Here is a 21322-nt window from a genome sequence, read left to right on the forward strand (position 1 = left end):
AGGCGAAATGATCGATAGTTTTTTAAATGGTAATGCTGATCTGGACCTAACCAAGTTTCTTGTAATAATATTATATCTGGGTTTTTTTCAACAATGAGACACGATAAATCTGTGGAAGCTGAAAAAATTGAACGACAATTCCACTGTAAAAGTTTCAAAGGCTCAATGATTGGATATACCAACCGTAGAGACAATCTTCTCAAGGATGCTTTCCTTTATGACCTTGCTAGGAGGAGCCTTCTTCGTTTTAATCTCAGGCGACAAGGAAGACGATGGGTTTAGGGGAGATCGGCTACGTTTTTGAGCCCGCGAATCTATTTCAACGTCAGTATTAACACTCAGATCTAGGGTGTGGAGACGGCCCTCGCTCCCTGTGGAGTTATTCATCTCCCGGAAGTCATCGAGAGACTGCCTATCTTCATTCATGCCACATCAGGCTTCCTGCTGATCGGGCAGCGAAGTCCTTGTCTGGGGAGGAGCTGTTGTGTTATTTATCAGCTGAGTTAGTTGAGTACTCATTATCTGATACAAGCATTCCGAGAGGCTGGTAAATAATCTATCCATTGCTTTAGACATTGCCTTTTCCACTGCGGCCTCAATTGTTTGTGCGATATTTGCATCTGCCATTATATTTTGCCGAGCGGTAATCCCAGCATAACCTTGTGTCCTTTCCTTAATAACTGCCATTGCTTCTCTCCTAGAGCATCGTCTTCTGTCCATTACTTCCAGTAGTTGCTTCTCTTGAAAATGCACTGGACAGCTAGAATAGTCTGCTCTATGAGCGCCCTCACATAGGCAACACTTCTCATCTTGGGCAGTACAGTCAGAGTGTGTGTGACCCTCGCCACATATGCAACACCGTATTCCAGATTTACACCCACCAGCACTATGGCCAAAACGCCAACAATTTCTACACTGCAGGGGACGCGATGCTAACGGTTCAACCCTGAAGATTAGAGGCCAAGCTTTTATTTCCGATGGCCATGATGTACCGGCGAAGGTTGCAATCACCGACTCTGTGGCTACTCTCACGTTGTCTACCACGCGATTACACCGGTAGATAGCTATTACTCCGGCCATTGAGAGCTTCTCGAGTGTCTCAGAAGGGCTTAGTTGTGAATCAACTCCACGTACTACACCTTTGGTGCATGCGAGATGAGGTGGAATGAATGCACTCACCGGGATAGAGGCAAATGACGAGCACTTCAGTAGATCCGCTACACAATCTTTGTCCGGTGATCTGCATACAATACCTCCGCGGCCGAACTGTCGCACATCGGTGATGCTCTGATACAGCGAAGTTACCGCACGAAGTTGCTCCTGAATCGCCTTAGGGTTATTCAACCGGATTGAACCACTACCCAAGGGCACCAGCGCAACGGGAATGCTGCTCACACCGCTGCGTAGAAAGAGATCAAGAGGTATACCATCCGCTCGAAGAGAGGCTGGCCATGCCGAACTGCCTTGCCCAGGAGAGTTCCTGGACATTGTTGCGATCACTGGACGATCCCTGAAAACAGAACTAACACAGGTGAAAGTAAATACTCAATAGAAACAAAAGCTATTAAGCTACCCGATTCTTAGCCACCAAACTGCGAAGAAGGCTACGCGGAGCTCGATGCACGTTCTTCTTTCTCTGCCTGGAACCCGTCGAAGAACAGAACGGTCGCACGAGAGGGCTCGCGGTCGTGACCATTTCTGAATTCGTCTCCCACATTCATGTTATAATATACAGGTGGACCCGTCTGCCGTGCCATCTTCCTATTGGCGGCGGCCACACGTGCCATGCCCCGCCGACGTCTTCCTCTTTGATGTGTCGCACGTGTCCGTTGCGCGGTGCTTCTATAGCATCACCCACCGCGTTTGGAATCCTTGCGCCACCAACACCAAGACACAGCACCGAATACATGACGCCCGCATTGTTCGCGCACTCACTCATCACACGCAGGAACGGCCGGCAGAAGACTATCGTCTTTTGACGACATTTGCAGCGTAGCGTGCAGATACGCTGCCAATTTTTTTCTTCCGAGTCGATGATCCTACCCCGTTTCCGAAAGCTTTCTGCACCTTAAGTGGTATTGCACTGCCTCCAGGATCGGAGGCGTTGCAAGCTTTCTGGTTTTGCATTGACTCCGTGATCGGCCCACTCTTTGACCAAGCGGCGATGTCATGTGATGACGTCATATGGGGACGCCATCACGTGATGACGATTTTTTTTTGCATCCCTCGTGTTGACGCCGGCGGTCAATTTTTGCGTTTGATGATACATGTCACGCTTTCGCTTTAAAATAAAATGAAGCATAATGCAATAAAATTACTGTAAAGTTGTAATTTTAAGTCGCGAGCATCCGCGGAAAAGTCACGGCGTAAACAGCCAAGTTTGAGGCTAGCGTTGTTAATAATGCATTCGATACGCGCATTCAATGCCGGTTCTTCGCCTTTTGACTTCGAGGGCGTTTTATGCAAAGGAGAGACGACACGACGAGGGCAGAAGCGAGACACGTAAGATAACACACACCAATGTGCATTGTCTTCCAGGCCCGCACCCTCGCTTATCGTCACCACACGCGTGCGGTCAGCGAAGGTGCCTTGTGCAGAGAGGTAAAGTGCGCCAGACAAGCGCCGTGTGTCAAAACCCATACTTTACCGCCATGCTGGTGACTGCCGTATTACTTGCCCTATCGTTGTGCGTCGGGACGCTGCTGTTTACGTAAGTAGAAAACTTCGGCCGTTAGAGAGAAATTTTACTCCGTTGTTAAATGCAATGAAAGAAGTTTCTTGAGACAGATATATTAATTGTTGGCGTTTTACGTCCGAAAACCACGATATGATTACGAGAGATGCCGTAGTGGAGGGCTCCGGAAATTGTGACCACCTACGGTTCTTTAATGTGCGCGAAATCTAAGCACGCGCGCCTCTAGCATTTCGCCTCCATCGAAATGCGGCCGCCGTGGCCGGGATTCGATACCGGGACCTTCGGGTCAACAGTCAAGCGCCATAACCACTAGACCACCGCAGCAGGTGACCGTTGCTCCAAGCATCCTTACGTTTTACATCCATTCCTGCAGTTGGCTTGCGACGAAGCTCGACGCGTGTGTCAGATGCCGAGCAGTGCAATTTGTCAAGCGATTAATTAAAGTTCTAAGGTTTTACGCGCCGAAACACCGGACCTGCTTGTTGTTACTACTCTGTATAGTCTGGTCGTTGGGTCCCGTCAAGCTGCTTATGTAGCTTTTAACCCAACACAACCATCCAGCATGTATATACTGGAAAATAAATTGAATTGAAGTGAAAACAATGATGTCATTACGATAGCGTTAATAGTATGCTTGTTAAGGCTGGTTCGAACATATTAAGGAAAATATAAAACAGTTCGACTGAGGAGGAGGACAGGAGAACATGAAAGAGCGGTGTCTTGTGTTCCCTTCGTCATCATGTGTTTGCGCTGTGTTATATATTGCTTGTGATTATGAACATCGCCGTAGTGGGGAACCCCTGAATATTGTTAACACCTGGGGTTACTTAATGTGCACCTATACCCAGGACAAGTGCTCTCCAGTATGTGGTCATTAGAGGTTCCTCATTTGTTGTTTTTTAAAGAATGGTTGTTTAAGGCGAGCTTTTAAATCGGTTGACATTTCCAAAGTTTGCCTTTAAAACCGTTGGCAGTGACGGCAGCGAAAGGTGTTCTGGATTCCCAATTTAAGCGCATGCTTTTAGTTTCAACAATATTTTATTCTCTCTGGAAAATATATCCAACTAGAACCTTAGTAATACCCAAACACTGCCGGATTGTTTGTAGCTAAGAATATTATCGATAGCGGAAGGGTTGCTGATCGGGCGAGTTCGTCATCCATGAATGTAGCGTGTATTAGCGCGGTGCATAAAAGAAAGGAACACGACGCAGACGCGGAGAAAGGTAGGCGCTAACGGTTCCTTTAGCGCGTACCTATCTCTACGTCTGCGTCGCGTTCCTTTCTTTTATGTACCGCGCTAATACACGCTACGTTCAAGTATCGATAGCGGAAGCCCGCAACGTTCAAAGTTTATTTTTCCTTGACTACGCATTGTAGATGGCGGCGCAATCACTTCAACTACTTCAAGAAGTTGGGCATACCAGGCCCGGAACCAAACCTGATATGGGGAAACCTTGTGGAGTACCACTCCATGGTGAGACGAATATGAAACACACTCGGCCTCATACCATATTTCTGAATTTGTCTCCCACATTCATGTTATAATATACAGGTGGACCACTCGCAAAGTTTGTCTTGCTCTAAATGCTCCTGGGCACCCAGACATGCGTTAAATTAGCAGTAGTGATGGTCTGTGGCCTACCGTCTATCCTCTGCTTTTGGGACTATGTATATTTTATTAAATTACGGTAGCCAGTATTTTGAGATTTTCTGATTTTGCTACGGTACTATGATCAGCCAACATTTGACCCTGAGGAGCCAAGAAACAAATTTACTGCAGTGATACAAGATACCCGTGTTCCGTAAACGGATGGTCGCGTGGACACTTCGGAAGCAGCAGTAATTTTCGTCGATTCATTAGTGAAGTTCCTGGAAAATAAGCAGTCATTAACAATTATTTCATATTCCTACTCAACAGGAAAGCTACAAGGTTATTGGTAAATGGATTGAAAGATACGGCAACGTATTCGGGTGAGCTACGAGTACTTTTACCATTTCTACTGTATCTTAGAGCACATTCCAAAAATGATGTTCCACTTGAATGATGCGATGAACATACTTGAAGCATCATGTATGTTAAATGAATGGCCACGCGCAGCTGACATTCCACTGAATGACACAGTAGTGGCAGTGCATGTGAATAAGATTTTGGTTAGGTCCACCAGAAAAGTCTATTCGGGGAATGTGCAGCAATTAAGTTTCAATGCCATTCAAGCAGTGATTATTACTGTTACCAGCATTGAAGGACTCTGCTATAACGCACCTTTTTTTTCTAGGGAAAACATTTTGCCTTCCTAATTGACATTTTCTCTGCCGTTAAACATTGCAAAAGAAGAAGCTTTATCGCGGAACTATTTTTACCATCACCTAGTAGTCATGGACAGGATAGCGTCACGAGTGTGAGCCAAGCATGTATATATTAAATGCGAAGCATTTCTTAGCGAACCTCAGGCACTTTGGGCGTATCTATCTATCTATCTATCTATCTATCTATCTATCTATCTATCTATCTATCTATCTATCTATCTATCTATCTATCTATCTATCTATCTATCTATCTATCTATCTATCTATCTATCTATCTATCTATCTATCTATCTATCTATCTATCTATCTATCTATCTATCTATCTATCTATCTATCTATCTATCTATCTATCTATCTATCTATCTATCTATCTATCTATCTATCTATCTATCTATCTATCTATCTATCTATCTATCTATCTACGTCTGGGCGCTCTCCTGGTCGTCTAGAAGGACCGGTATGCTACCCTACACAGGGGGAAGTGATGGGGGAGATATAAAGATAGAGAGAGCAGGAGAGCACGCACGCACAAAAAGTCACATACATCTCACAGTCATGATAATGTCGTTAGTCTGGTTAACATCCCTGCCTTTCCTTTCTCTCCTTCTTCTCCTCGTCCTGGTCGTCTCCATAACTTGTAATATACCAAAATTGGCACAGCAGGGGTCAGTGTATCACGAACACGATTCACTGGTCATGACATGAATACTAACGCAAAATACCTGTCGCGTACGTCATGAAACCCTTTCTCCCAGTCACGTGTGGCACATACCCGCATACCAGAGTTCATGTTATTCGGGTATGTGCTACAGGTGATAAAAAGTCTCAACCAACACAGTAACCGCGAACACACACATTGACACGCAAGGAAATTGATAATAATAATTGTTGGGGTCTTCTGTCCCAGAACCACGATATGATTATGAGAGACGACGTAGCGAGGGGCTCCAGAAATTTTGACCATCTGGTATTCTTTAACGTGCACCGAGATCGCACAGTACACGGGCATCTAGCATTTTGCCTCCATCGAAATCCGACCGCCGCGGCCGGGATCGAACCCGGGACCTTCGGGTCAGCAGCCGGGCATCGTAACCGCTACACCACCGCGACGGACGCAAGGAAAGTGAGGAAGCTGAAGACAGAAAACCCCTGGAAGACGCTCAGCTACCATACCCTCGTCCATGTGGTCCGCAACGTGGACCATGTAGATTACGCGAAAACCGGCGTCAATGCTTCTTACAATAAATCTGCTGAGATAACCAGGCCTCTCATTACCGGCGACTTCAACATCGATTTATCAAGACCCAAAAACGCCTGTACTTTATACTGTGCGAAAGAAGGCTTGAATATGGATAGGACATCAAGAAACCTCGCTGCCGCGTTCAGGATCGGAGGCATCACAGATCGTGTCATCGTAAGAGGCATCCAGGATTTCTACCAGCTGTGCTATACCTCGCACTTCACTACACTTAAACCCCTCGTAGCCGCGATCACGAACGGGTCCGATTAACAAGTCCGGTTCAGCTGTTGGTGATCACTGATCACGGTGATGATGACCTTGTTCAAGCACTGTCGAGAACCCCTTTTACACATACACACGGGTTCGTGAAACGTGCGTGCTTTCTCCGTCATAACGGACAAGTATAAGCATAACAACTGTAACGCAACTGTAAGAACTGCAAGTGTGACTGTAACGTACGTGCAGTGCGTCTGCGCGTGCCACTCGGCTGTGTGTATATCCAGGGAAACTTTCCTGACTGAAGCTTAGTTGCGAGTAACGCCTGTCCTGTGCATATGTGTTTCTTCTTTGTGCTGTTAGAATTCGCGCTATCCAGTATTGAAGAATATAAGCACTACAGTCAGCTTACCGCGTCTGGTGTTGGTAACACCCATGTTGCTGTTGGCGTCGTTACGCAACTGTAAACAACTGGTTATATAATACATATGCAACTCTTCAACATATGAGTGTGTGTATGCCACTTCCACATTTCTCTAGCGTCATTCCGTAACGCTTCGCTCAATGTAAAAAATTATGCCACAGTCACCATCCCGCGCATACTTCGCATAACATCGATTCCTGCGGTACGTGGGATCTGCCGAATTTTTTTTTACTAGTAATGTTAGTCATTCAGCATTATGACCTCATTAGACGTGGCCTCTTACCAACGGCTGCCCGTCTATAAGCATGGTGGGCTATGAACCTTTGCGACGCCGTTGCCATGATTTGTGCGACATTATCATGTAATGCGATATATAAAAAAAGAAATAACTCAGCAATCTTAACGAGAAGTACTTTCAGTTTATTTTCTTTTCGACTGTGCAATATTTCTCGTGTTTCCCGCAGGTTCTTCAATGGTGACGCACCATTCGTCGTGTTAAATGACCTGGATTTTATAGAATACGTGTACATTCGGAATTTCCAAAATTTCGTGGACCGCGGTGTAAGTATGCGTCTACACGTTAACGGTTTCTATGTTACGCGAATTTTTTTTTGTGCCACTGCAGTTTTAAAAGACCTTTTTTTTTGCGTCCCAGCACATAAGATGCAGTTATTTTTTCTTGTCCTTCTGCAGTTGCCTCATACTTGAAAAACCACATTTTATTCGCAATAACAAAAATAGGCCTTGGCATATTGTTGCGCAGAGAATAGACCATCCCGTGACCGTTGTCAGTTCATAGCGAAAACACAAAGGTAAGATGACTGCCGCTAGTACCCGAACTCTTTCACGGTGACAAAGTAAAACCTCTCTGTAACAAGAAAGTGGAAGGACAAAACACCGGCCGATTTTTCTTTCTTTCTTTTTCTTTTTTGATACGTCGATATTTCTTCGAGACAGTTTGAGGAACACCGGCTTAACCGTACGCTTTTTTATGTGTGATAATTCAATGCTTGAATTATTTCTCGCTGTTTCCATGCGGAGCAGCATGTCAGGCCCGACGGGAAACAACGATCAAGTTTTCATTAATGAGCCTTTTCTTTTTCACTGACAGTTTAATATGGTGACAGACCAGATGCACCCAGTGCTCGGAAAGTCCCTCTTGCTTGTCGGAGGCCGCGAGTGGAAGGACGTCCGCAGCACCGTCGCCTACAGCATGAGTGCTGCCAAGCTAAAGACGGTGAGAAGCCGATTTCAGAGCTCCACGAAGAATCAATTTCCTCGCTTTTAAATGACAGGAAAGTTAAAAAAGTCCAGAAAGGCGAAGCAGTGATTGCGATAGCAACAAATAGGAATGTTATACGAAGTATGGCTGGCAGCTAACTTCTTTAATATCCGATCTGCCGTGGCTCGACAGAGCGCTGGCGTGAGCGAACGCGGCCCCGTCAGCGAGTGAAGCGCCCTTCGTGATTCGCTTGCCGTTTCGCTTATCGCTTTAACGCAAGATGAGCGGTGAAAACCCAGCACACACGAAAGTATGTACCGTCTGCCCAACCCTTTCAAGACAGGCCGCGCGCAACCGCGTCCGCGTCTGAGTACGCATTTCCTGTCAAACCGGTTTACCGTACGGTAAGCACAGAAATACCGTACCTTGAGTCGCTCATTGCGAACGGTAACGTGATGAGACGATCAAAGTGGCTAAAGAGGTCTTACAGACTATAAAAAGTTACGTGCCGTCCACGATGGTACGGTATTTTCCTACTTCCCGTACGGTAAACAGGCGCTGCTAAAAGGCCCTAATACCTGTGAATTTCGCCCGTACTGTTTTTTTTAAATCTTTAAACCACTGACACTTAAATTACTCTATCGTATGTCTTTAACGCTTAGATGATGCCGCACCTGGAAGAAAACGCTGACATCTTCATAAAGTCTTTGGAAGAGTATGCCGATACGGACAGGGAAGTCCACATGTCGCCAGAGTTCGAGCAGCTCTCAATGGACTACACGGCCCGAGGGGCGTTCGGCATGGACGAGCATTTTCAGGGGCAACCCGATCATCCGCTCTTCAACACTGCCAGGGCAGTCTTGAGAGGCGTCATGAAAGGTCCCCTGCACATGATCGCACATAGGTCCCGTCTTAAACAACTGCGCACATCATCGTCAGAAAAGTACTGATACAGTTGAACGTGGGAAAGCCGAATTTGAATACGCAGTTAAGGAAGAAGTTCTCTTCGAATGATTGCATATCTATTATGAGCTCAAAGCCAATATACAAGAAAGACAATTATGTGAAATTTCGCATAGGTGTAAAATATTGATATAATTCACGCCGTAGCTATCAAAATGGCGCGACAATAATGAAAAAGGATATGCCCGTTAGATCACAATGTCTCAGGCCATAGGTTTAATAAAGAAGAGCAGGGAAAATATTCAAATTGCGCTCACAAACTCCAGTTGTAAATTGCCAATGGCACAACTAAAGTAAGTTCACTGTTCCTTTGAACTACATAAACATGTGGAACGCCTGCAAGCACAGAAATTGTTTTTGAATGCGAAGCATTTCTTAGCGAACCTCAGGAACTTTGGCCGTTTCTATCTACGTATCTATCTATCTATCTATCTATCTAGCCGCCTACGTCTGAGCGCTCTTCTGGTCGTCTACATAACTTGTAACATACCCAAATTGGCATAGCAGGGGATCAGTGTATGACGAACACGATTCACTGGTCATGAAATGAATAACGCAAAATATCTCTCGCGTACGTCATGAAACCCTTTCTCTCAGTCTCGTGTGGCACATACCCGTATACCAGAGTTCATGTTATGCGGTTATGCGCCACAGGTGATACAGGGTCTCAACCAACACATAAACCGCGAACACACACATTGACACGCAAGGAAAGTAATAATAATAATAATTGTTGGGGTTTTATGTCCCAAAAACCACGATATGATTATGACAGACGCCGTAGCGAAGGGCTCGGAAATTTTGACCATTGGTTATTCTTTAACGTGTACCCAGATCGCACATTACACGGGGATCTAGCATTTTGCCTGCATCGAAATGCGACCGCCGCGGCCGGGATCGAACCCGTGACGCTCGGGTTAGCAGCGGAGCACCGTAGCCACTACACCACCGCGGCGGACGCAAGGAAAGTGAGGAAGTTGAAGACAAAATACCCGTGGATGACGCTCATCTACTATCCACTCGTCCACGTGGTCCGCAACGTGGATAACGCGAAAACCGGGGTGAATGCTTCCTACAATAAATCTGCTGAGAGAACCAGGCCTCTCATCATTACCGGTGACTTCAACATTGATTTATCAATACACGACAAGGATTGGTCCTTATACTGCGTGAAAGACGGCTTGGATATGGACAGGGCATCAAAAGACCTCGCTGTCACGTCCACGACGGAAGGCATCATACATCATTTCATTGTAAGAGTCAGTCAGTCAGTCAACAAACTTTATTAAGGTCCAAAGGAACTACAAACTCGTAGTTGCGGGCCGCGCCCACGTTGGGACCGGAAGACCATGGTCCTCCGCCCGTTCACGGGCCCTTTGGAGAGCCCTTAGTTGTTCCTGGGGATCGCCGTTTTTGAGGGCTTTCTCCCAGTCGTCCAGGATTTCCACCAGTTGCACTATACCTCGCACTTCACTACACTTAGACTCCTCATAGCCGCAATCACTAACAGATCCGATTAAGAAGTCCGGTTAAGCCACTGTTGCTCACTGATTACGGTGATGATAACCTTGTACAAGAACTGTCAAGAACCCCTTCTACACATACACACGGGTTCGTGAAACGTGCGTGCGTTCTCCGTTATAACGGACAAGTATAAGCATAACAACTGTAACTGTGACTGTAACGTACGTGCAGTGCTCCTGCACCTGCAACTCGGCTGTGTGCATATCTAGGGAAACTTTCCTGAATGGAGCTCAGTTGCGAGCTCACCGCTGTCGATCGTGTGCATCTCTGTTCCTTCTTTGTCCTGTTCGGATTCGCACTATCCAGCATTGAAGCATATGGGCACTATATACCAGCTTACCGCGTCTGGTATTGGTAACACCCATGTTGGCATTGTTACGCAACTCTAAACAACTAGTTATATAATACATATGGTCTTCAACAAATGAGTGTGCTTATACCAATTCCACATTTCTCTAGCGTCATTCCGTAACGTTTCGCTCAATGTGAAAAATCACGCCACAGTCACCATCACGCGCATGCTTCGCATTATATCGATTCCCACGGTACGTGGGGTCTGTCGAATTTTTTTTTTTTTTTCAGAGAGCACAACAATGTTCAAGAGATGGATGAAACCATTCTACTGGCTAACCACGATGATAGGAGAGTTCACGTTCGAGGAACTCGGCAAGGAAACGACGAAAATAATTGAAGTGAGAAAGAAAGACCCCTCGGTACGTGTTCCACATAACGTTCAACGTTTTGAGCTCGACTTGTATGCATGTGAGAGGAATAGATCGTACAATGTTAATTTTAGTTACAATTCGGCCTATGTAATGTAATCTCTGGGCAGAGGGCGTAAACTCACGTACGCGCGATTTCAATGCAGCTTAGAAAGCCCGATATCCTTCAGAATCTTATCGACGCGGAGGTGACCAATGGCGTTGCGGGCAGCAACGGCGCACAGCGTCCGAATGGCAAGTCACGCTCATGAGTTGATCTTTGTGATTTGCTCACCCACTTGTAGACCATATTACAGAAACACTTATGATGGCGATTATAGACCACATGTCTCCAAATAATTAAGGTTGCATAAAGGGCTTGTTGGTTATCCATAGTATCCAGGGCGGGACAGAGGAAGAGACACATAACACACACGCACAGCGCTAACTGTCAACAATGCAGTTTATACCGAGAATCAACAGTACATATACCCTAACACGGTGCGTGACAAGCCACGTGATCAAAGAACCAATCGTACACCTAATGCCAATCATCATGTCACACTCAAATATTCTATTTCTTTAGCTGGTAATGATACAGAGGGTTTACTAATGCACGTGCTACCAAACTTGGCGATGAATTGCGCATCGATTATAAGCAATGATGCTCGTGTGAAGAGGAGTTGGCATGCGCACTCCTTGCAGTGAATTCCGAGAAAACCCTCTAGCTGCGCCTTGGCAACTTTATTCCTGTGCTCGTCGAGACTCTCATTGACGCATCTACCGGTTTGTCCCACATAGCATGCACACACGTTAATGGGATCCGGTAGATGACTCCTGTGTTGCACGCAACAAGCCTGTTACGGTGGTTCTTATCACACACGCATTTTCCTCGCGCTCTGGTTTTGTCTTTTGGCAAAGACTGCTTAGCTTGTTCGGCGCCGAGAAAACGACATGCACGTTGCAACACCGTGCTATTTTCTTCAGGTTATGTGAAAAGCTATGAATGTACGGGATCACAGCTACACTTTTCCTTGCCGGCGTAGGGCACGCTTGCGTGGCTCCGTTGGAGCGGAGTTGCTTAAGCAGGCTTTCTGCGACTGAGGTCATAACGTGTTGTGGCTACCCCGAGTCACCTAAAGGTTTTGTTTGCTCTCTGACGCTAAGGGGCAAACAATGTTCACAGGACTTCTTCAAAGTGTTAGCAAGGCACATCTTAACTATGCCTCGCTTGGCAGGTTTGGAATGCGCATGAATTATATGGCAGTAAATTCTCGGAACAAACTGGATCGTTTAAAGTTAGTGCTGTGTGTGTGTTTTGTGTCTCTTGCTCTGTCCCGTCCTGGATGCGCTGTTCACCGGATCCATAATAATTGTGCGCATCTTCAACTGACTTAACGTCGCGAAGGCTGATTAAACAGCGGAGCCGTTGGCATCAGCGCGCCTTTCCTCCGCTCTCGCCAACGCTCGGCACGCCCTTCCACCTCTCACCAGCACCACCTGTGCTATAGATGGCGCACTGCCATTGGTCGACTCCTTTCACCGGCACAGCCAATCGCTCTCCTGCCCTCTCCTCCACTGCACACCACCTGCTCAGCTCCAGCCAAAGCTTCGCCTTTGCTCTCCTTCTCTCTAACCAGCTTCACCTTCTGCCCTTCTCCACCCTTTCTCTACCCCGTTCAACTAGCTACACTAGGCTTACCCCTCAGCCATTTATCGTTACCCATGCTTAGCTTTACCCTCTGCAGCTCTCAGCTTTACAGACTGTAGCACAGTTATTCTGCACACCGAGCCCCCTACTTCCTCCTCAACAGAATCACCAACTTTCGTCAGGTTTCGCTCTCGCAGCTGGGCTAGAAAGTGCGAACGACGGATCTCCAGGGATTTGCCTCGGCTTTAAGCGGCTCCGCCGTTAAATAGCTACTTGCTCACTTTCGCGTCAACTTTAGCGAGTAAAAGTTGAATTCGCAATGCTTGACTAAAAATGTTCTGTATGCAGTACAGCGGGCTTGAATGACGCAACGATTCCATTACATCGCTATTCCTTATCGCGCGTTATTAGTGGATTGTTCGAGCAGCACTCCACCCACGTTCTCATCGGTATTTGCACAGGGGAAGCGGCGGGTGTCGTGAAATAAACAAAATCAGGCGAAAAAAAAATTACAGTTGCCAGCTACGATTATGATTTATTCCTGAATTTAAATTGGCATGCATTTGACGCAATTGATCACAAGTAATATCATGTGGCGTTTTTAGAAGGAATAAGGACAACGATTTTTTTCGCGCCTTTATTATAATGTTTGTCTCGATACAGACACTTGATAAAACAATGAAGACCTATTGCCCGACTCAAATATGGTATAGGCAATACTTTACGGGAAATATTTAGGTAAAACATGCCAGCAGCTAATCGACACGCTACTGGGCTGGAACTTATTACGGCACTTCTCGCTTTGTTTAACCACATTTATATTATTAGGAAAAAGAAACGCACGCACATGTATTCAGTAAATCGATTCAATGTCCAATTTAGGGCGCGAGTGAAGCGCACGCTCATTGTCATCACTGAGGTTGCTCGGAGTGATAGGGTTATAAAGGTTTTTGAGAATACGCGTGTTGCTTTCCGACAGAAAATGTTCTTTCCATACGCAGGACTTCTCAAGAAGCGACAGGTGTCATCAGACGCAATAGCCACAAGCGCGATTGTACTCTTCATCGGCGGGTAAGATTGAAAGAAGTTCGGCAGCATGTCGCACTCTCTGTGACGCCTGAAGGCTAAAAAGTCTGAAGGCGAAAGCCTGTTGTGCACTTGGTAATGTGTTAAAGGGACACTAAAGAGCAAAACGATTTTTCTCGCATTAGTAAAGTAATCTTCCACGATATCAAAAACACCATGCTTTCTGCGCGAAGACGCTTAATAAGCGAGAAAATGCGCAAAAAGAAAATACAGGTGGCGACGCCATCTTAGAATTCTCGCACCATTTGCCGTGACGTCACATATTTTTTGACGGCGCCTGCTTAGGCCTACGTAGTTCCTAATCGGTTAAATCGAAGTACATTGTCCTCTGAGGGGGCCAGAGACTTGACATAACGAGTTTGTGGAAATTTCGTCGAGGCAGTGGCGCCAAAAATACGTTAAATGCTCTTTGAAGTCTTTTACGTCACGAATTACAAAGTCCGGCGCGAAATTTAAAAGTGAAACTTTGAACTTGGTTTTCTCCTCTAATAATAAACCTATGGTGGTGAAATAAACTACACAAGAGTTCTCCGAGCACACTTTATCAATCTAAACCAATTCATTGTTTCTGTTTAGTGTCCCTTTAAGTTAGACAGACGGGGACCAGACTTTTTGCGAGGCATAAGGAGCACGAGAGACACGCATTAAATTGCCTTGACACTATAGTAGGTTACAACTTAAAAATAAATGTAAGCTCCTCCCACAGTCATCGCTGTCCCATGGACCCAGAGAAAATTAGCATAGATGACCCGTGCATTTACGCATGTTAATTTCCGTGATGCCAAGCACTGTGCGCGTGTTTCATGTGAATTTCCATGCGGGCAGATAGATGCTCGTGTCGCTGGTTTTAGGTCGAAACCTTGAACTTCCTGGCAAGGTGTAACAAAGATTCCAACATCGCTGCTCGAGGAAGCGTAATAATTTAAGCGGGGACGGAGAACATTTAATGAAACACTTGGAGGACGCTTGAGCTTCGCTTTCGAGAGTAGAACGCGATAGCGTAATCGGACCGTGTTCGTATCGCCTTTCCAATCGCTAGCCTGGCTGCGCTTCTCGGTGGAGACCTAAACCGTGCCACAAGGAAAGCCAAAGTGCGGACGCCCTCCCGGTTCAATATCCATGCATGCAACGCGACGAAATACGACCACAGGGCGGTGCGATGCCGTTTAAAAGCGCGGCCGCGGGCCCTTTGCGCCATCTCGCGGGTGTTATGTCAAACCACTGAAGAACCTCCGAGATGTGCGTACCACGAACGCTAGGTGCTGTATATAAATAGCTCGCCGTTAGTATGCTAGAGGGATGTATGCATGGTGACCCAGCGGCTAAACGCATCCCGCCGCGAAGCAAGGGGTCGAATCCCCGATCCCACTCGAACCGAATATTTTTATGATTGAGTTATTTGCATCTACCTCGAATTTTCGCTCAAGGACAACGCTGATTTTTCGCTCACGACCAAAGACGCCACCGACACCGGAATTTCTGCGAAACGAGCTCTTTAACGCTATCGCGTTAATAATATGCGCAATATACTTACATTAGCAGCGAAATCGTACTTACGGTTACAACGAAGACCACCTAGCACAACTCTCTTGCACAGACGTTGTAACCGACTATAGTAAATTACGCTGTCCTCCTCCCCCTCCTCCCCCGTGCATCATGTGACGGCATTATGACGTCCGTCATATGATGACTTCACGACACGCTGCTCACTCGGAGAAGACCACGTGGATTTTTCTACCACTTCATTGACCTGCCGTGTTTCGTTCCGACATCCATAAGTTCCTTGCAAGGAGGAACTTATGGATGTGGCCTTAAAACGCACATCCATATACATTGCGACGTATATACTCCACATACGCGCCATCTGAGAACATATAAAGGACATGCTCTTAATCGTCATATCATGGGCTAAAGGACGTATGCATTAGAGTAAATAAATGTTATCATTCAGCCCATGAATATAGGAGAAAGTGCGGTGCATATGATTGGTCTGGCATTGATAACGCCTTCCAAGTATTTTCGTATCTGTGTAGCAACTGGAAACAAGCTCGTGAGCTCATCCACAACATCGCTGTGCTTGAGCAAACAGGCTGATAAGCGGCACAGATTGGCAGGACTACGGGGAGCACCAGCGAGTGATATGGAGGAAGCGGAGCGTGATCCTGCCTGTAAACGGGAATAACCGAAAATCAGTGATAATAAGGAACGTAGTACAAATGAGAACCAACCACATTTACAGATGTTCTCTGTTTGAAGAATGTCTTCTTCCTGACATAATAGAAATACATAGAAAGGTGGCATTTGACATTAACAGCATTAAAGTTATAAACGGTAAATAATTCTTAACTCGTAGCATAATAGGCAGTATAAGATGCGTTGAGCGTTCGCAAGAACGAAAGGAATGCGCAGCTCGCGCGTTCACGCGACAATTGTGATTTAACGTCGCAGTGAACGCGCAGCTCCTACGATCACGTGATATCCGCACTTTGTAAACGACGCTACGAAGCGAACGGGTCTCCCTTTCCGGAGGTTCGCTGAAGGACGGCGGCGGAGCCACTTCTTTTCTATTTTAAATTGCTTTCTGACGTCACTCCCGTTTCTTTCCTTCTTTCTCTCGCGGGGCTACGGACAACGCTGCGCGACTGTACGGTGCGTGAGCCAATGGCCCATCACCAGCGCATTTGATCGCAGGTTTAATCGCGACATAATCTGAGGTGCTGCCGCATAGTCACCTTTAATCGTATTCGTTCTAACGTCTGAGCCAAACTCGATCCCGATCGGCCCTGATCGCGATCAAATGTGCTCGTGTGAGACGCCGATATTATGGCACGGTGCGAAAGCGAGCTCGAAGGCGCGCAGAAGTTTGAGCCATCGTGAAGACGGCTGTTACGACGGTGAAGTTCAGTACTTTACACAGGTCGTTGTAGGAGCACGTAATATTTCCGAAGATTACGTGGTGATTCCGAATATAAGCCTCCTGTGTTCCCAAAGAGCATGAGCGCTCGCCAGGCGTCAGCTGAGTGAATTCACGTACTCTTGAACAAAGCTGACACTACTGGACGAGTTGGCTGTGTGAATGGAGTATTGACTAGTTTATACGAGCTAAGGAAATTAGCATTTTAATGAGTGGAAGGTCGTGCCCCATTCTCGATTAAGCGTTGTACGTATATGAAATCACGTCGGCCGTCGTTCCACTACCCAGCCTGCGCTCAATTGTTTTGGCAAATAAAGAGTATTATTATTATTATTATTATTATTATTATTATTATTATTATTATTATTATTATTATTATTATTATTAGATAAAACAGGAACGGTGGCCCGTGGGGTGGTCATATGTCGGATCCATTATTTATTCGCGCGCCGCAGGTAAACGAACAATAAATCGAGCAATTCTGCAGTTACCGTGTATCATTTGCCAAAGAACAAGGCTAGTAATTATTTTGATTTACAAAGTGCTGCAGACCCAAGTTGGGGCCCATGCAGGATGGGTGTACAACCGACGTGATACAACACTTAATCAAGAATGAGGTCGACATTCGAGGCATTCTCATTACAGTGTTAATTTCTTGAGCACGTATTAACTAATTCTTCACTCACCCAGCCAACTCGTCCAGCAGTTTCAGTTTATGCCAGTGTTCATGACTAGAGTTACTGCATACGCTACCTTTAGGTAGCGTATACAGTTAAGAGACTGTATGCGCTACCTTTATGTAGCGTATACAGTAACTTAACGGTAGCATATAAAGTAGCTCTGTTCGTGACTAAACTCAGCTGACGTCTGGCGAGCGCTCAAGCGCGTCCAGTTATCAAGAGAGGCTCTTCGGGAACATAGGAGGCTCATGTTTGGAATCACCACGTGATGTTCGGGTGCTCCTCCAACGACCTGTGTATAGCATTGAACTAACTTCACCGCCATAACAGCCGTCATCACGATGGCTCAAACTTTTGCGTGTCTTCGAGCTTGATTCCATACGGTATCACACGGGCACATTTTACTGCTATCAGGGCCGACACGGATCCAGATGCGGATCGAGTATGGCTCAGAGGTGAGCGAAATTGCGATGTAGCAGCACCTCGATGATGTCGGGATCGAACCTGCGATCAAATGTGCTCGTATCGGATCGTTGGGTCCATGCTCTGCACAGTTACAAAAAAAAAAAGAAAACAGAAAGAAGAAAACATAAATGACGTCAGCAAACAAATGTACAAAACAAAAAGGTGGCTCAGCCACCGTTTCACAGTGCACCTCTGGAAAGCTAAACCCGAAGTGAACGCGCGGCTCGCCCATCATTTTGGTCACTCCGCTCACGCCTACGTAAACGTTCAAGGTCATGGCCGTATTAGACGTATAAGGCTTTCGCCTTAGTAAGGCATATAATGCTATTTCTAACGTCATTGCCTGTTCTCTCGTTCAACAACCTATACAGAGGTCGTAGGGCGAAACAGCGCGAGGACCAGGACAAAAATAGGCACACATATAACCACACGTAGCGCTGACTGGCAACTGAAATCCATTGCGGCGAACAACGTAAATACATATCCACGTATCAGACAACGTCAAAGAAATCAAGAATAGACAACAGACGAAAGAAGGAAAGCGAAAAATTATAAAACTACTCCGATGTAAAAAGCTTTGAGCGCATGACACCAATGGCTACCATGAATCGCCAGCAGAGAGATACACAATTTCCTTGTCAGTTAATAAAACAAAGGGAGTGCTGACACATCTATCATTTAACATGGCAATTTTGTGGGCCTCAATTATTTCACGCGTTAGTTGATTCCGGTTGGTGGCTAACACTTCTTGTCCTGCAAGTCTTGCACTCATTGCAAGAGTGACAGCTTTCAAGGACAGCTGTCAAGGTTGGATAAGGCCGGTTATCCCCGCAACGTGCTTGTGTCCGTCGCTCAGAAGTTATTGAAAGAGATTAAGTCCTGTAAGGCTCTGTCACAAGGAAGAACCCAAAATGTGGTTCGAAAGCGCCCCCAGAAGTGTACGGCAATACCGTATATACACAAAGTGTCCCATAATTTGAAGCGAATAGGCCAACGGGCGGACATAAGAGTGGCATTAACAGCCCCTAACAAGCTGTCCAAGTTATGTAGTAGGGTAAACAACCGCACCTATGTCGGGGTTCAGTGCAACAAGACACATAGGTCCCAGTTCGTTAACTGCGTTGCAAATGTGGTATACAGAATACCATTAACTTGCGGAAAAGAGTACGTAGGCCAGACGGGCCACTGTTTGTATGAGAGGCTTCGTGAACACCAGTACAACGTAACAAGTGGCATCAGCGGCCATCTTGGAATTCACTGTAAACGGTGCGGCTGCAATCCGGAATTTAGCAAATGCGAAGTGTTAGCCACCAACCGGAATCAACTAACGCGTGAAATAATTGGGGCCCACAAAATTGCCATGTTAAAGGATATATGTATCAGCACTCCCTTTGTTTTATTAACTGACAAGGAAATTGTGTATATCTCTGCTGGCGATTCATGGTAGCCATTGGTGTCATGCGCTCAAAGCTTTTTACATCGGAGTAGTTTTATAATTTTTCGCTTTCCTTCTTTCTTCTGTTGTCTGTTCTTGATTTCTTTGACGTTGGCTGATACGTGGATATGTATTTACGTTGTTCGCCGCAATGGATTTCAGTTGCCAGTCAGCGCTACGTGTGGTTATATGTGTGCCTATTTTTGTCCTGGTCCTCGCGCTGTTTCCTCCATACGATATGTTCAACCAACTAGCCGACAAGTTCACCCTTCAATATACGGAGGTGTTAGCTTCCACAATACCAATGGCCAATTCAGAGCCATAAAGCTTACCCATATTGTGTGCTGCGCTTTTCTGCATGACCTGCCTATGATTATCATCATGTGAATATTTGTAACTACATAACTGCATATTGAAATTCCACAATTTGCGTGGCGCAATATTCATGCAGATTCGAGACCACGTCTACGTCACTGAGCTACATCGCTTATACACTCGCGAAGTATCCGGATGTTCAAGAAAAGGCTCGCGAAGAAGTCTTGGAAGCCTTGGCTACATCGGTATGTGCGTTGTTTTATATTTCATTTATTTGTAGAGTACAAAATATACGTTATGTAATATTGTTCTACAAGTACAGAACGACCATATTTTTTTATTCTTTTCGTTATGGACCCTATCAGAACACGGCATTAGTGCACGAACAGAGACCTCTAGTATTGAGAACTTCCTCAGAACTTGATGTAACTTTGCTCAGGGTTCAGTAGCGCACAGGGTTTTCCAATGGTGGGAACCAAGTTTAACCACAGCGACCTCCACCCCCCTCCCCCAATTTCTGCACCCGTCGCATGCATGCAAAAATGAAGATGAACCGATGACGTGCATCTCACAACGACCTGTGGTTGGTCCACGGCTTTCCGGGGATATAATGTGGCAAGTAAAGAGTTCTCGGAATGCAACATCCAGAGTCCTCAGCCGATATTACGGCCAAAAACGTGCTTGCGAAAATGTTCCAAAAGCCGGGTGAGTTCATGATTCCAAAAGATTTACTCCGACTTAACACAACACAACAGTATTAACAAAATTACATAGACGTTTCGCCACCTATGCAGGTGGCATCCGCACTATGCACTGGCACCAAATGAGCGGTCGTCCAGTCCGCTACTAGTCACATACGCCCTTGTGAACGTCCGGTACGGGGCCGCGGTTGTTGTGGCAAGCCGATTTGTCGCGACGGATGAACCACAATTCCAGGAGTTTCTTTTAGGGGCGAAGCTCCTCTTAGTCTAACCTTGTCACGTCTCCGTTGTCCGGCGTAACCACCTTTGCAAACTGCCCACTACTTCCTCTTTGCAAACATCCCACTACGACCCATCACCGATCCTTTGCAAACTGCCCACTACTTCGTCTTTGCAAACATCCCACTACGATCCATCACCGATCCATTACTTCACCGACCATAAAGCCATTATAATGAAGGGGAACGGCAGCCACCTTTGCAAGCTGCCCACTACTTCGTCGTTGCAAACATCCCACTACGACCCATCACCGATCCATCACTTCACCGACCATAAAGCCGTTATAATGAAGGAGTAACGGAAGCCACGTCTAGCTACCACTTACGATTAATAAAATTTCTTGTATAAATATATACAGTGTTTGTCACGTCTTTGCTGATGTACTGGGCTTTCGCTTTGATTACTGCTGGGCGAAACCACTGAAGATTTCACGGTGTAACCATGATTGCTTCAGGAGCTTCGCCCAAGCTCTTCACCATTCACCCGTGGATATGGTGTGAATT

At 46.0% G+C, this 21322-nt stretch overlaps 1 protein-coding gene across 1 annotated transcript in view; it reads left to right on the forward strand.

Annotated features, from left to right (window-relative positions):
- The first annotated feature begins 2651 nt into the window (after positions 1-2651).
- Positions 2652-21322, forward strand: part of LOC119381583 (cytochrome P450 3A14) — a 31590-nt gene continuing 12919 nt past the window's right edge. The window contains exons 1-10 of the mRNA XM_049412833.1: positions 2652-2710; positions 4074-4170; positions 4615-4667; positions 7348-7444; positions 7995-8120; positions 8768-9009; positions 11179-11305; positions 11461-11548; positions 13946-14015; positions 19976-20084. Of these exons, the coding sequence (XP_049268790.1) occupies positions 2652-2710; positions 4074-4170; positions 4615-4667; positions 7348-7444; positions 7995-8120; positions 8768-9009; positions 11179-11305; positions 11461-11548; positions 13946-14015; positions 19976-20084 (1068 nt within the window). The remainder of the gene's footprint in view (positions 2711-4073; positions 4171-4614; positions 4668-7347; positions 7445-7994; positions 8121-8767; positions 9010-11178; positions 11306-11460; positions 11549-13945; positions 14016-19975; positions 20085-21322) is intronic.

This window comes from Rhipicephalus sanguineus, chromosome 2, assembly GCF_013339695.2.
Source record: "Rhipicephalus sanguineus isolate Rsan-2018 chromosome 2, BIME_Rsan_1.4, whole genome shotgun sequence".
In the NCBI taxonomy this organism is placed as follows: Eukaryota; Metazoa; Arthropoda; class Arachnida; order Ixodida; family Ixodidae; genus Rhipicephalus; species Rhipicephalus sanguineus.